The 16,619-nt window shown below is 36.3% G+C and overlaps 1 protein-coding gene across 3 annotated transcripts in view; it reads right to left on the bottom strand.

The window, feature by feature from the left end:
• The window catches only part of RB1CC1 (RB1-inducible coiled-coil 1), a 95,399-nt gene that overhangs the window by 29,839 nt on the left and 48,941 nt on the right, over positions 1-16,619 (bottom strand). For all 3 annotated transcript variants that reach the window (XM_011937602.1, XM_011937603.1, XM_011937604.1), the window contains 7 exons: positions 11,114-11,298; positions 10,677-10,863; positions 10,508-10,589; positions 10,178-10,239; positions 8,428-8,531; positions 7,543-7,669; positions 5,553-7,453 (listed from right to left, as the gene is read on the bottom strand). In XM_011937602.1, coding sequence (XP_011792992.1) covers positions 5,553-7,453; positions 7,543-7,669; positions 8,428-8,531; positions 10,178-10,239; positions 10,508-10,589; positions 10,677-10,863; positions 11,114-11,298 — 2,648 coding nt within the window. The remainder of the gene's footprint in view (positions 1-5,552; positions 7,454-7,542; positions 7,670-8,427; positions 8,532-10,177; positions 10,240-10,507; positions 10,590-10,676; positions 10,864-11,113; positions 11,299-16,619) is intronic.

Below are 16,619 nucleotides of genomic sequence, written 5' to 3'. Positions count from 1 at the left end.
CAAAATAAAAATCTCTTCTTTTGAAATTAGAATTACAAAATTAAAATGCTCCCACCCATACTCACTCAGATCCACATCACTACCTCCTGGGAGCAGGGCCATCAATCATGTAGTAGGGAGATTTCCCGACCCACAAAAACCACATACACACATGTTCTGCTCTCATTTCTTTGTACAAAGGTACAGGAGAAAGCTTTCTCCTACATTTTCAAAACTAATATAAACTATTAATAACTTCAAATTAAATAGAAGATATTCTGATCCTGCATTTCGTGAATCACAAGTAGACCGAACAGTATTTACGTTTTGGTCATTTGTATTTCTTCTTTGATCTCGTCATATCTCTGTCCATTTTTCTAACAGATTGTGCGCCTTTTTCTTATTGATTTACTGTGGGAGCTCTTGACATTACAGACATAGCTAATTTGTGTATTCATATCTTACAAATGTTTCTCCTTGGCAGCTGGCCTCTCAATGTTGCTTCTGGCATATGTAGAACCTAGTGGTGAAAGGGAAATGTGCAGGACTGTGTCCTCACATAAGCATCATTCTTCTTCAAAGGTTTCCTCTGCATGACAGAGAAGCCAGGGATATTATCCAGAATTTCTTCCTCAGTAGGTTCTATGTTTGAGTTTGCCAGTGGAAGATACCCACACCTGACCTGGGATACTGAAGTGAGAGACTCTGGAGGTGGTTGTAGCCAAACATGTGGGCAATGTGAGATTCATAAGAGATTTCCAAGTAAACCACCTGTTTGGGGGTCTTGGTAGACAACTGATGAAAGTCTTCAAAGAACTGTAGCAGTTTCCTAAGCCACCAACTTTGGTGGTTCAGATGACTTTCTATTACAGATCTCCTGGCCTTCACCAGATTACTATCCAGTCTCCCAGTTCTTCCAACATTCGTGTAAACTCTAAATCTGATACTAATCCCTTTAATTTTTTAAAAGTGGTTGTTTTATAAGCTCAATCCCGATACAAAAAAACGACTCTAGAGGAAAAAAAAAAAAATCCCATAAAACATGGAAATCTGAGATTAATTCTCTGATCTGAAAGCAGTAATGACCTCACTGCCAGTGCAAAATAGAACACTGGAAGACCAGGGCGGTACATGGCAGAACAGCAGACACTTGTAGTTGTTTGAAAACCAGTGACGACTAAGGAGGGCAAGGCTTTGGGACATGTCCCAGCTGTGCCTCCAAATCTCACCAAACCTCCCTTCCTGGAAGCAACAGCCTTTTCTACCTTCTCTGAGGAAATCAGTGTACCTTCACTCGAGGTAGTCCTCTTCTCAATGAGATGATCCTTTTCAACAACATCTCCCACCATTACTTCCAGACCCGTTGCTACACTCAAAACTGCCAGATCTCTGGAGATTTAAAAGTCTAACAAAGGAGGAATTGCAAAGCAATTACAGAATCTTTAATATATTTTGGCAGAAAAACGGAATATAAGTATGGGAATGGATCTAATGAAACTTACAAGAGGAGGGACAGACTTTGCTAAGTTGACTGCCTGGAAAGTAGACTTAATAATAACCAACATTATGGCCGGGCGCGGTGGCTCAAGCCTGTAATCCCAGCACTTTGGGAGGCCGAGACGGGCGGATCAGGAGGTCAGGAGATCGAGACTATCCTGGCTAAGATGGTGAAACCCCGTCTCTACTAAAAAATACAAAAAACTAGCCGGGCGAGGTGGCGGGCGCCTGTAGTCTCAGCTACATGGGAGGCTGAGGCAGGAGAATGACGTGAACCTGGGAGGCGGAGCTTGCAGTGAGCTGAGATCCGGCCACTGCACTCCAGCCCAGGCGACAGACCGAGACTCCGTCTCAAAAAAAAAAAAAAAAAAAAAGAATAAGCAACATTAAATGAAAATTAGATGGCAAAATGAGATACTCTAGACCAAGGGCAGGTAAATCCAATCTGCTGTTTTTTATAATTAAAGTCTTATTGGAACACAGCCAAACTGTTCATTTATATTGTCTCACTTCTGTCTTGCTAAAATGGTACAGCTGGATAGTTTGGATAGAGACCATTTGGCCCACAAAACCTAAAATATTTACTATCCAGGCCTCTATAGAAAGTTTGCCAATTATTTCTTCAGGCTCATGATTCCCAAAGAGTGATCCACAGAAGCCTGGGGTTAACCAAACACATTCAGAGAACAAGTGAAGTCAGAACTGTTTTCACAGTAACACTAAAGTGATGTCGTTTTTCACCTTGTTAATATTGACACCGATGATAAAACCGCTGGCATCGGAACACACATTAAAGACATTAGCACCAAACTTTATGTGTAGTCATTTTATCTTTCACCACAAGGCACTCAAAGTGGGGAGGAAAAAGGGGAGGTTGTTTTTTCTTAGACTATTCTTGATATAGTAAAAATTACTAGTTCTAAAATATGTTAACAGTTGGAAGATCTGCATTAACTCAGTGAACTAGTGTTTTCCAAATGACCAACTCATGATGCCATAAAATCACGCATGAGTAAAAGATTCAAGTACAAGAGATGTACCAATAAATGTTAAGATTATGAGAAAATCCACTGATAGCTTCATATTCCACAATAAAAACTAATGTTCAGAAATTACCACTTGCTGAATTTTGATTTAGTAACAAAGGATATCGACAATCATCTGAAAAGGCTATTTAAATATTCCTTTCTTTTTCCAATTACATTCAGCATAAGGTTGGATTTTTTTTCCATATACTTCAATCAAAACTTAAGAGATTTGCAAATATATAGAACAATGGTACTCTTCTAACTAGTTTTCATTTCAGACAAGTTTTTATTAAAAATTCTTATGTATGGCCAGGCACGGTGGCTCATGCCTGTAATCCCAGCATTTTGGGAGGCCGAGGTGGGCGGATCACAAGGTCAGGAGATAAGACCATCCTGGCTAATATGGTGAAACCCCGTCTCTACTAAAAATACATAAAAATTAGCTGGGTGTGGTGTCACGCACCTATAGTCCCAGCTACTCGGGAGGCTGAGGCAGGAGAATCACTTGAACACAGGAGGTTGCAGTGAGCTGAGACTGCGCCACTGCACTCCAGCCTGGGCAACAGAGCGAGACTCTGTCTCAAAAAAAAAAAAAAAGTCTTACATATGCCAACATGTAATAAGGTTATTTGAAAATGGCTAAGTTTCAATTTCTTGGTATTAATCTTTAGTACAGAAATATTGACATAATCCCTATAAACAAAATCAGTTTGGAGTCAATTTTTTGAGAGCATAAAAAGATACTGTGACAGAAGTTAGAGAGCCACTGTTCTTGTTTTTCACATATTTAAAAGATGGTAAACACACACATACAGATTATATTAATAAGTCTGTGTGTGACCTGCAAATGCTAAAATTTTTACTATCTGGACCTTTAAAAAACAAGTTTGCTGTCCAGTGATGGTGGCTCACATCTGTAATCCCAGCACTTTGGGAGGTGAGGCAGGTGGATCACCTGAGGTCAGGAGTTTGAGACCAGCCTGACGAATATGAAGAAACTCTGTCTCTATTAAAAATACAAAATTAGCCAGGCGTGGTGGTACATGCCTATAATCCCAGCTACTCGGGAGGCTGAGGCAGGAGAACTGCTTGAATTTGGGAGGCGGAGGTTGCAGTGAGCAGAGATCATGCCACTGCACTCCAGCCTGAGCAACAAGAGCGCAACTCTGTCTCAAAAACAAAACCAAACCAAAACATAAACAAAAACAAGTTTGCTGACTCCTGATCTACAAGAAGGCATCCAAAGGCAGGTATGCTGGAAGGGATTTATTACTTATACCCTCAGAGGGCCCAGAGAATACATTCTTTACCAAGGCTTTGCAAAATACACGCTTAAAAAGCTCTGTAGTGGTGCTCTGTAGAAAACGGAGAGCAGAGGGAGATGAGAACACTGAAATTCAATGAATTTATGGGAATGACAGGCTTCTGGAGTGGCAGAAGTCAATTAGTGGCATTTCACCACCAGAAACATAATGTGGCTCTACCACAGGCAACAGAGCCAGAGCAGTAATTAGAAGGTTTTGACCCAGAGAAATCTGCGGTCGTGGTTGTCCGTAGGCCCTAATATAATGAACTGGTTAAAGACCTACTAAAACTGTAAAAACAAAACAAAATAGAAAACTCTAAATCTAGTATGCAGAGGCTTAGCTTATCAAGAGAATTCTAACCTTCACCCAATTCCAAGATCTGAGTTAGTTATCAACTACAATGCCGAAGAGATATACAGCCATTTTCCAGACTTCTGGGGGAATACTGAACACCGGCTCTGAGAGGACTGTAGTGACTGTGGTCCACCAGGAGGAGGAGATTATTGGTGCTCATGTGATAGAGTTTGGGCCCAATGGTTCCCTCATCGAGACAGGAACAAGTTGAATAACCCTTAATGGAAATGCCTGGGAGCAGAAGTGTTCTGAATTTCAGATTCTGGAATACTTGTGTTATATTTACCAGTTGAGTATATCAAATGTGAAAATCCAAAATCCAAAAGGCTCCAATGAGCATTTCCTTAAAGCACCATGTCAGGGCTCAAAAAGTTTCAGATCTTGGAGCATTTTGGATTTGGGATACTCATCCTTACAGACTGGCAGAATCCCCATGTTGCTTCCCTTACTCGTGGAACAAGGACTATTATGGTAGAAAAGGCCAAGTAAAATTCCTAAACTCTCACTTCACATGATACAGGGGAGGGAGGTTTCTATTATGTTCTTATTCAACATAAGTATGTGTCCTGTCCAGAAGACATGGAGACAAACAATGGATTTTAATGAAATTTTTCAGGTGGAGACTGTTTAAAAGTGATAAGGCAAGACACAGGTTGAAATGTATATGTATTCACTTGGAGAATTAATGATAGAATGAATTGACATATTAATTATGTTCTAGAAACTGTTTATTGGGTCACAAAACCCCCTTCAAAGATTAAAAATAAAAATACTAAAAACCATCTTCTGTGATCAAAAGGCAGTAACATCAGACAGTAACAATAATAAAAAGATAAAAACAACACCAATCCACAACCAAAGTATCAAACCTGCAATTTAAAAACATCTTTCAAACACAGAGGAAATAACTGAAATTGTATTAAGAAAATAACAATAAGGAACACTCTACATGTTCCTATCTATGATTTAGCCTTTAGTAAACAATATGCAGAAGACAATTTTACAGTCTTTTATATACTAAACTTAAAAAGAATAAATATAAGTAATTTTCTACTGAAGTTTAGAAAAAAACTGCGAATAAAGAGAGCAACTTAGAAGGAAAAACAAAGAGCTCTTTAAAACATTTCAAACTTTCAACAAAACATTTCTCTGAAAATCCAAACTGCTGATTCATTTTTTAAAAGCCATTCATGGATTTAGTCTGTTATTTCTGTTTGCAAGAAACACTGACAAAGGGTAGAAGTTTTTACTTCATGAAAATACCCTAGTTGCTACATTTACCCAAGGTAAATGAGTAAATCAAGGTACTATGATTACACACACTTACAAGAACACACGAATCACTGATATTTTAATTTTATAATTACAGACTAAACTGAATTCTTACCTTTTTGCTATTTGATTCTCAAGATGTTTTACTTTTTCTAATAACTGTTTCTCAACAACTTCTCTTTCCAATATAAATTCTTTTAGGGCAGTCTGAATAGCTTCATCTTTTTCACAATTAAGCTTCTGAATTAACTGTTCTCTGTCTTGTTCCTGGCTGATGACCAATTTTTGCTTGTCTTTCTCAAGGTTCTGGATAATAGCTTCATATTTCTCTTCTTGTTGGGTGATTTTTTCATCTTTCTGTTTTTCAAGAGCACTCAATTCTGAGTTCAATTTACTCTGCAGTTCAATTATTTGTTCTTTCAGGGTTTTTTCTATTTCAAATGCTTGGTGATGCAAAGATGTTACTTTGTTTAATTCAGCTTTAAGTATACTAGATTCTTCTTCATGTCTACTAATTAACTCAGAAATACACTGATCTTTTTCAATTGTCATTAAAGTTCTTAGCTCTGCTAAGCCCACCTGATAATTTTCATTATTATCCTGAATCTTTTGGTTGAGTTTACTAATTTCTGTTCTCAAATCTTCTGTCTCCTGTTCAAGAAGAGATTTCAAGGTCTCCTTCTGCTGGGCTCTGCTTTCTTCCAGCAAAATTTTTATTTCATCAGTTTCTGCTTCCTTCAATGCAAGTTCAACCTCTAACTTGCATCTCATGTCTGACAAATCAGAAACCTTGAGTTTTAATTCCTGTAACTGTTGTTCTTTTTCCTGGATAACTGCAGCATGAGATTCTTGTATTTGATTAATTATTTGTTGGTTTTCCTTTTTTAATTCCTCCAAAGAAACTCTGTGGTCTGTCATAACCTTCTCAAACTCTTGTATGTGCCTAACCTGAAGTGTATCCTCTAATTCCTTTAGATGACTTTGCTCCAAAGACTGAAGTTCTGCCCTCAATAACTGTAACTTCTCATCATTTTCAACATGGAGCTTTTTTAAGTCTTCTAACACTATTTCTCGCGACTGCTTCAGTTCTTTAATTTCACAATTTTGAGAGTGCATTATATTTTCCATTTCTAACAACTTCTGATCCTTTTCATTCTGCAGGCAGATTACAGCTTCTTTTTCATGTTTAACCAAAGCAAATTCATTCTCTTTATTTTGTAAAACCTCCTCAAGGCATACTAACTCTCCCTTCAATTTTTTAATTTTGTTTTCATTCTCTTCAGTTTCCTTTATTAGTGCATCAAGTTTACCTTCATATTCATTTTTTAAAGACTGTAGTTCTTTTCGATGTTTTTCTTTTAGTGTTATTTCCAGAGAACATTTTACTTTTTCAATAATGTTTCTTATTTCTACTGCTGTACATTTTAATGAATTTGAGAAGTCACACTGTTCTTTTTGTACAAATGTTCTAAAGTGGCAAAGATCTTCCTTAATGGTTTGTATACTGAAGTGAGAGTCTTGGGCAACAACTCTACATCTTTCTAACTGAACATTCAGAGAAGCATGATCTCCAAAATCCTCCTTACCACATACATTTGTATCCTGCATACGTCTACTGTCTATTGCATTGATAACTGATGAATAAAGTGATTCCACCATCATTTCTGGGCTTTGTGGATCACTTATAGGATTAGGAGATGACAGATTTTCTTCTATTACAAACTCATTCACAGCAGACATAAAATCTGATTCAGGACTTTCTGCTAACGAATCCAAGTCTAAAGAAACTTGGTGAATAGTCTGTTCTATGTTTGGATGGGGAATAGTTTCAAAATCAAATGTATGTGCATCAATGCTATCTGGAGATAATTCTTCTAAGGGACAAACTGCAGGACATAAGGGATCCTGAACACTCAGTGGTGGAGGAGTTCTTGGTGAGGTAGTAGTTGTAATTCCTGCTGTACTTTCCATCCTTGGTGAAGAAGCAGACTGTGGGGATGTCTGACTCACAGACGCCTGGAAAACAGAAAGAAAGGCTTAAAGAGCTGCACCAACACAAACATTTTACACTAATGAAGAAAACTGTTTGAAAGAACTGAATTTGCCTTTTGTTCACTCAGTAGATCTGTAATGGTCTGTGACATTTCATCCAAACTTTGTGCTGCTTTTACCAAATTATGTAGAGCAAGTACATGCTGGTGTAGAGGTTCAAAGTCACAAAGTAAGGGAACCCTGAAACAGAATGCAATAAAATTAGACTTCTGATTTCTTAATGAAATAGCAGATAACTGCTACCAAATATTTTGATATGTCAAAAATAACAAGAGCCTTATCATTCCTTTTAAAATTAATACCAGAAGTACTTTAAGAACTTTGTGTCATAATCAGTGAAGTAAAAACTTAGGGCCAAGCATGGTGGATCGCACCTATAATTCCAGCACTTTGGGAGGCCTAGGCAGGTGGATCACGAGGTCAGGAGTTCGACACTGGCCTGGCCAACATGGTGAAACTGTATCTCTACTAAAAATACAAAAATTAGCAGGGCGTGGTGATGGGCTCCTGTAATCCCAGCTACTCAGGAGGCTGAGGCAGGAGAATTGCTGGAACATGGGAGGTGAAGGTTGCAGTGAGCCAATATCGCACCACTGCACTCCAGCCTGGGCGAGCCTGTCTGAGACAGACAGAGCGAGACTCCGTCTCAAGAAAAATATATATATATATAAAAAGTCAGAAATTTCCCAATAGCATGCAAAAAGTTTCTACTGGAAAAAAACAATTACATGTAAGGCATACCTTCCTTTACTTTACCTTCATTTTCGATCACTTTTTATTCCTCAGAAATTTCTCAAAGCAGTCACAGGAAAGCCAGTCTATCATAAATATTTCTTATCTTGGCACCTCTTAAGATTACTGGTACTACCTGGCACAACTCCAGAATAATAAAAACATTTTAAGGTTATAAATTAGATTAAAATACTGATGACATTTACCTGAGGAATGGCTGAACTTCCGAAGGACAAAATGATTGCAGAAACTGTAAATCTTTTAATGAAATATCTGGAAGTTCACAGTCAAACTTTCGAGGCTTCTGAGTCTGTACCAAAAAATAAATTAATTAAAAAAATTTTTTTCAACCAAAAACAGAGGGCAAATTTATATGATTTCTTACTATAATTAAATTTACTATACCAAACAAACTAAAATGCTTTAAATGACTAAGAAACAAAAAAAGAAATATCATTCAATAAAGATATGGCATATTATTTTTCTGAGCCTTTAGTAAACTGTGACGTGAACTGCTAGTGATCAAGGGATGCGCTTGTTCCTCCCCTTCTCTGCGTTTAGCATCATTTTATGGGAATTACAGTATTCCTATCCTATATGTATGTGTGTGTGTGTGTGTGTGTGTGTGTGTGTATATATATATACGGTAAATATGTAAGTATATATATATATTTACCACGTTAAAGTCACTAATATGTTAAAATATACACATGTATTTTTTTTTCCATGTAACACTTTCTTATTTGCTGTTCCCTTGACCTTTCCATTACATATTCCAGAAGACAAAGTTTTGGTCAATTTTAGCTTCTGTAAAAAATATTAACTGGTAAATCCTACCAATTCGTTATTTATAAAATTGCCAAGAGTTGCATTAAAAAAAATTTCAATAGTTTTAAATCATTACTCAAGCAGATGTGGAGATGTCAAGACGTTCTTCATAAAAAAGAGTTCTCGGATAAATAAGTATGGGAATCGCTGTGTCACCAATTCTTAGATATTAAAAAATGCATACATTTAAAACACTAAGAAATCCTGCAGTACAGAAACATGTTTAACAGCTAAGCACAGCTGGGGGTCGTGGTTCACGCCTGTAACCTGAACAATTTGGGAGGCCAACGTGGGCAAAAACACTTGGGGCCAGGAGTTTGAGATCAGCTGGCCAACATTGTGAAACCCTATCTCTACTAAAATACAAAAACTTAGCCGGATACGGTGGCGGGCACCTGTAGTCCCAGCTACTTGGGAGGCTGAGGCACAAGAATAGTTTGAACCCAGGAGGTAGAGGTTGCAGTGCAACGAGATCGTGCCACTGCACTCCAGCCTGGACAACAGAGCAAGACTCTGTCTCCAAAACAACAATAACACAGCTAAGCAGTACATCTGATGGGGGTAAAAGGCCCCATATTGCTTTGATCATGGAAACGTTTCTTCTTATGTAATAAAATTAATGACCCCAGATAATAATGGTTAAGAAATATGCCAAACTAATGTTTAATTTCAGTGAAGTCTAACTGAGGCTTTATTATTCTGATTTGTCAAAATATAAAGGGGGGTGGTGTGAAAATATAGAAGGGCAAGGATGAGGCAGAGGCTGTAAAGGAGGAGGGAGGGAGAAGAGCGGTGGAAGAAAGAGGAGGGAAGGGTGGAAAGAAAAAAAGGAAGAGACAAGAAAACAAAAAAAAAACTAAGTGAATCTATTTCTACCAATCCTAACAGTGCAGTATAATGTATCTTCCTGTGTTATGAAGATTGTTTATAAAAATTATGAATGCAAATATCAATCTTTATGCTGACTTTTGTCAAGCTTTATGCTGACTTTTAAAGTCAAAAACACTTTTATTTTGATTTTTTTAAAACCACAACAATTTCTGCAAGTTTCTGATAAATGCCTCTACTTCTGGAAAAAAGGTTTTAAAACATATGGAATTTAGTCATGGTTAGAAAATAAATACATACACAAAAGGAAGGGGGCCAGGAGTCCAGTCCCCTAAACAGACGATTTCTTAAAAAAGACTTCCCTGTATAAAGAAATTAACAATATGGTTATTTTAGAGCTTTATTTAAGGCAAAAAATTATCTCTGGTTTTTGAAAAAGTAAACTAAAAGTTGACAGTACTTCAAGTTTAAAATTTAACAATGGATTCAATTCTATACACTTTAAAAGGAACATTTCCTAGATATCAATGGTAATTAACAGCATATACATCAAGTATGCTACAGAAAATCCAAGCTTATAAAAACTTTTTTCCTTTACAAAAGTAATTGAAATTATTAATGAACACTTACTAAATAATTTCCCAAAGGATTCCCTTTTTGATTTTTCTGCTTCATATAACCTCTTTCCATCTTTGACTAAAGCACCAGCCCACTAGAAGAGGAACGCTTATGTTAAACATAAACATACACCAATTCATTAAACTTCAAATACATTTAAAATAGAATTCAACTTGCATACCTCCCTGTAGTGTTTTATGAACATTTTTCTTCTTACAACCTCAACAACAGCTAAGCAGTACATCTGAGGAACTGTACTAAGAGCTTCAACAATTTTGACTCTTTCTAACAGCTCTATCACGAGGCGGAGCAAAGCTTGCAACTTCTCTCCATCTTGATCAGCATGAAGCATTACAAAGCAACACCACCTAAAGAATAAAATCCATTATTTTCAAAATTCACAAAACTTTACTTAGTTACTTACTTAGTAAGTTTACTAACTTAGTTAAGCCAAAGAAGTCAAGATATATAAGCTCTACAAAAATAGTCTAATTCCAAAATTCATCAATAAGGTATTTCAATAAAATGGCAAGGGAAAAATCACCCCATCATTTGGGAGAAATAAATATAAACATCAACTCTATCATCTTAAAACAGATATATAAATGAATCACTTACTTCAGTCTGACATGTAGGTTATTTGCTAGTTCTTGTTTGGCAGTGGTACACTTCTGTTTAATATCTAACAGTTTTCTATGATTTTGCAACATAATCATCAACTGATTCGCGTGACTCAGGCATAAATCAGGTAATACGGATGCATCCTTTAAGTTTTCAGCTCTCTTCTGATTAGCTAAAAATCCCTTTGAGAAAAAAAGTGTTTCAAACGACATTAATTTTGTTTCATGAAAGGTATGGACATTCAGTTAAGTGGAAAATCTTTATGTTAAACACAACCCGTTCTGCGCCTTCTAACAATATTTTTAAATCCTCTATTTTTCTTGAATGTAGAAGATGCATAAATGGCACAAGACCTAGAATTTTTAAGAATCCTATGCTCATCTTTAATTTTTCAAACTAGAAGAAAATAAAGACTGGAAAGAAGCCACTTAGCCAAGGACATACTTAGCAGTCGATGAGAACTAGAAGCTGTGTGTCTAGACTCCTATAGCACTATTGGTCAGTCACAGCACAAACAAAACAAGGTCACTGAAAAACAATGAGGGATTTAATCTAGCAAACATTATACAATAGTTTATTAGACACTTTCCCAAAATACAAAAATAATAAAATGCTCTTATAATATTTATCGAAAAGTCACTGCCCTCTCCAGTTATCTCTGGACTATATTTTGTTCCACTGATCTGTGCTCCCATCACTAGGACAATGACTGAATTGTGTGATTTTGCACACAGTTAATGCTTTATTATTTGATAGAAAAACCTTTTTTCTGTTTTTCTTAGCTGTCCTTACTCATTTGTTTTTGTAGGTAAACGGTGTATCTGTCAAGTAGGGATTGTTTAAGTTACTAATTAATTTCGATAGATTTGCCATAATCTTCCTTCATCTCTCTCAAGTATATTTAGTTTTCTTTATATATGGTCCAAAGATAACTTAATAAGGTTATTACTTCATATTTTATTGCTACCACAAAGCTTTTTCCTATGCTATATACTAAGTGGCTTATATGTAATAATGCTTTAGGTTTTGTACATCCATCTGATTGCTGTATTGATACTGTAAATAAATCATTACCCTTCTAGGAACTGAACTTTATGCCCAGCTAAAGGATAAGTGTGTCTTCCAATTTTCTGGTAGTTCTCTGTTTCATGTTTTCCTAAATATTACAATATTTAGATTTAAATGATGTATATTAAAGTCAATTTGGTTCAATATCTGAAAACAAGACAATTTTTATAGTAACTGTATGCTTTTTCCTTTCAAGATACTCTTTGGTTAACTGCAATTATAATTTTTCTATAATGTAATCTATTAAAAAACAATTTGCTACGTTTATCTCCTTTCGCAAAGTCTGGTTTTCAATTACTTTTTATTGAATCCATGAAAAATATAGAATCAATCCCAAATCTAAATTCTAGACCATTAGTAAAGGATTTCCTGACACCAAAGCATGTAAGTACTGTATTGCTAAAAGAAGGAAAAAATACTGTTTTTCAATAAACTGAATTCCATATTTGCTCAACCATCCTCAATATAATCCAGACTAAATAGAAAAAATCCTCACAAATCATGTAGTACTAATTACTAATATTTCTACACACAAATAAGGTTTGACAGCTACATGATAGCACTACAGTACTCACAATCCTGTTTCAGATGCATTCTGCCAACTTTGGTTTGGGAAGAAAACTCCCTGATTTTCCTAATTTTGCTGATACCCTTCAAGGATACGAATGACTAGAGAATGAACATTCAGGGCTCCAGTGTTACACAGCTTCATAGGTTTGGTGAGTGAGGTTTTTTTTTGTTTTGTTTTTTGTTTTTTTGCCAAAACCATGTAGAAGGGTCTACAACAAATCCTCATAAATGTTGTGGTTTTAAGAAATTACCCCTTCAAAGGCATTTGAAATAGTCTGTATCTTATGAGATGTTCAGGCAATAAATAATAAATCCCTTTCCACAATTTCTTTTCCCTTTTAATTGGGAGTGGTTTTAAGTTTTAATTGCTTTGTAGCTAGAATGAATTATACTACGTTGTAAATGTGTTTAGCAAGATGTTAAATCAACTCCTAAAACTGGCTAATCTGAATTTATCTACTTTTCACCAACCACATTCTGAAGGAAGTACTGACAAACTATCTGCAACAGGGAAATACCATTGGCAGCAACAAAAGTAATTGATGAGACATCTGTAAATAAAAATTTTACACTAGCCAGAGGCTAGATAGAATTGTAACATTTCTCAAATTCAAAAAACACAAATCCAAATTCTCATTTTATTAAGTATTGATGTGTTCCTATTATGTATGTATCAGGAATGTGTGGTAAGGCCTTGTAGATAGAGCAATGGAAGACAGACCAGTGTCCTGCCTCCTTGGAGCTTATATTCTGGAAAGAGACTGTATTAAAAAGCATGTAATTAATAATTACAATTGTGGTACAGGATAAGTATAGCATACTAAGAGAAAATAAACCTGATGATGTGACCAAGACTTCAAGACTGGAAACGTCTGGCTGAGGAAGCAATGCTTCTGCTAAAACCTTGACTCTGTACATCCCTTGGCAGCCCAAATCATGACAATACAGGTGTGAAAAGTTGTCTCACTTACCATATACCTCCTAGATTCAACTGGGTATCCCTTTTCTCTCATGAGCTCACTGAAAATAAGCTTACTAACTGAATCCTCTCACACTCAGATTCACTCAGGCACACTCAACTGAAAACTGTCTACCTCGGGGTCTACATTTCTGCCTTACAATTTTGCTCCCAATATACAACCAGACAATATAGATGACTTCTAAATACACTTATTATGAATACTTAGGAGTATCAAAAAATATCCATTGGAGAACTTAAATAATCAAATATTTAATTGCCTCAAAATGTTTAAAAGGACTATACCACTCAGGTATCAAATAAAGAAAAGATATTTTATAAAAGTAAGAATATTATCTATAGTATTCATTTGGTGTTCTTTATATTCCATGAGCTACTATAGTTTAAAACAATAGCAAAATACTACAAATAAATTGGGGGGAATGAAGATGTTGAAACAGGATGCTCTATGAGCATAAGACAACAAAAACTAATTTTGTAATTTTCATCGGAACAGAAATTTTCACTCAATTTTACTTCAGTTTGGATTCAGGGAGGTTAAATGGTCAGATTTAGAAAGCAAACAAGAAAACCTCAAATACACAAATAATGCCTTCTTCCGTTTTGAGAAAATAATATATTTTTTTTTTTGAGATGGAGTCTCGCTCTGTCACCAGGGCTGGAGTGCAGTGGCCGGATCTCAGCTCACTGCAAGCTCCGCCTCCTGGGTTTACGCCATTCTCCTGCCTCAGCCTCCTGAGTAGCTGGGACTACAGGCACCAGCCACCTCGCCCGGCTAACTTTTTGTATTTTTTTAGTAGAGACGGGGTTTCACCGTGTTAGCCAGGATGGTCTCGAACTCCTGACCTCGTGATCCGCCCGTCTCAGCCTCCCAAAGTGCTGGGATTACAGGCTTGAGCCACCACGCCCGGCCGAGAAAATAATATTATCACCCCAACTACATTCCCAGAAAAATACTTTTCCTTGTATGACAAAACTCCATTTGCTGAAACCAAGTAGACTTGCAGGCAATATCAGCAATAAATATCTTTTTATATTATTAACAAATGCAAAACCACCGAACGTACCTGTCTAATTGACTGTTCAAGTGATACAAAGCAGGAGGACTAACAGCAATATTTTAAAATATTGAGAGATTAAGGGGAGCAAAGAAAAAGCAGACAGAGAAAACTGGAGTGTCTAAGGTAAGAGAATTGAAAGCCCTGGTTTATTCAATCTGAAAAACAGTTATAAAGAAATCCATAGGATTTTATAGAATGATGGGTTCATAATATGAATAAATATAGGAATGAATTTGACTGCACCAAAATTTAAAGCTTCTGATTTTCAATCCATATAAATTATCAACAGAGACAGTATCTGTAAAATCTATAATAGACAAAGAATTATCTAGATAATATATGAAAAATTCTAACAAAAACATGAAGAAGAAAATGTGGAGAATGACAATTCAGAGTAAACACATGGCAAACACTGATAACAGAGAAATTACTCTTCTCCTTACATACTGGAAGTGTTGACTGATTTTGCTTCTATGGTAGGCATTAGAACATTATTAATGAATATTTAAAATGAACAAACACCTTAATCCAACAATCCCATTATTGGAGATTGTGCCTACAGAAATACTAGAACATGCATGTTGAGTATATTGGGTATATTGAGATATTCAATGAATATTTCTAATATGGAAAAACTGAAATAAACTAAATAATCACCAAAAGAAGTATGGTTAAATAAATTTTGTTTGATTCATTCTATGGAAGTTAAAAAACAACAACACTACAGAAGAAGCAAAAGATCAGGAATGCAGAGTTCTGTCTCTAGTAATGGTAGTCTGTAATGTCGATCAAGCTCCCTGTGGCTTTAGGGACGGGAGATCTAGGAAGGCAGTGAAGAAGCCAGGCACCGTGAAAGGGCTAGAATCCAGGAGAAGAACGAAACTGAGAGGAGAAGTTAGGTGACTAGGAATGCTTTGCTCTGAGGAATTCTGTTGATTCTTGAAGAGGAATCCAAAATTAAAAATAAGCAGTCAGCAGTCCTGACTTCCTGCAGGGCTAGAAAATTGAAAATTGAAGACCAGAGCCAGCCAAGGGAAGGTACAATGGAACAGAATTTGTTTGCATTCAGATCCCTAAAACCTATATCCTATGATTAAGGGTAAACTAAAAGTAGAACGGCCATCCCAAGAACTAGAATACCAACTTCCAATCATCCAAATCTCTGAAACTGAACTAAAGTAATTTACGATGGTAACTGCCCAAAGTACATACCAAAAGCAAATATAAATTCTCTGCAGAAGAAAATGTTATCCTAGGCCTCATAATATTTCTTTGATTTTTCTTATTTAAAAAAAATCAGTACATGAAAATGCAAGAATGTTAAGAGTGAGAATTATAAGAAACACCACCAAATATATGGCTGGGCGCTGTGGCTCACATCTGTAATCCCAGCACTTTGGGGGGCTGAGGCAGGCGGATCGATCACCTGAGTTCAAGACCAGCCTGACCAACATGGAAAAACCCTGTCTCTACTAAAAATACGAAAATTAGCTGAATGTAGTGGTGGGCACCTGTAATCCCAGCTATTTGGGAGGCTGGGGCAAGAGAATCACTTGCATCCTGGAGGCAGAGGTTGCAGCGAGATGAGATAGTGCCACTGCACTCCAGGCTGGGCAACAAGAGTGAAACTTCCTCTCCAAAACAAAAAAAAAAAAAAAAAAAAAAAAAAATACAAAATGAGCCGGGTGTGGTGGCACATGCCTGTAATCCCAGCTACTCGAGAAGCTGAGAAATTGCTATATGCTTATTAATGTGATCAAAGAGATGATGAATGGCTAAGACTAAATATTTGGGGGTGGAAAATATATAAACAAAAGAACCAAAC

This window comes from Colobus angolensis, unplaced genomic scaffold (assembly GCF_000951035.1).
Source record: "Colobus angolensis palliatus isolate OR3802 unplaced genomic scaffold, Cang.pa_1.0 Scaffold166, whole genome shotgun sequence".
Classification (NCBI taxonomy): domain Eukaryota; kingdom Metazoa; phylum Chordata; class Mammalia; order Primates; family Cercopithecidae; genus Colobus; species Colobus angolensis.
The sequence above is the reverse complement of the archived record's forward strand: the minus strand, read 5'-3'. Positions and strand labels throughout refer to the sequence as shown.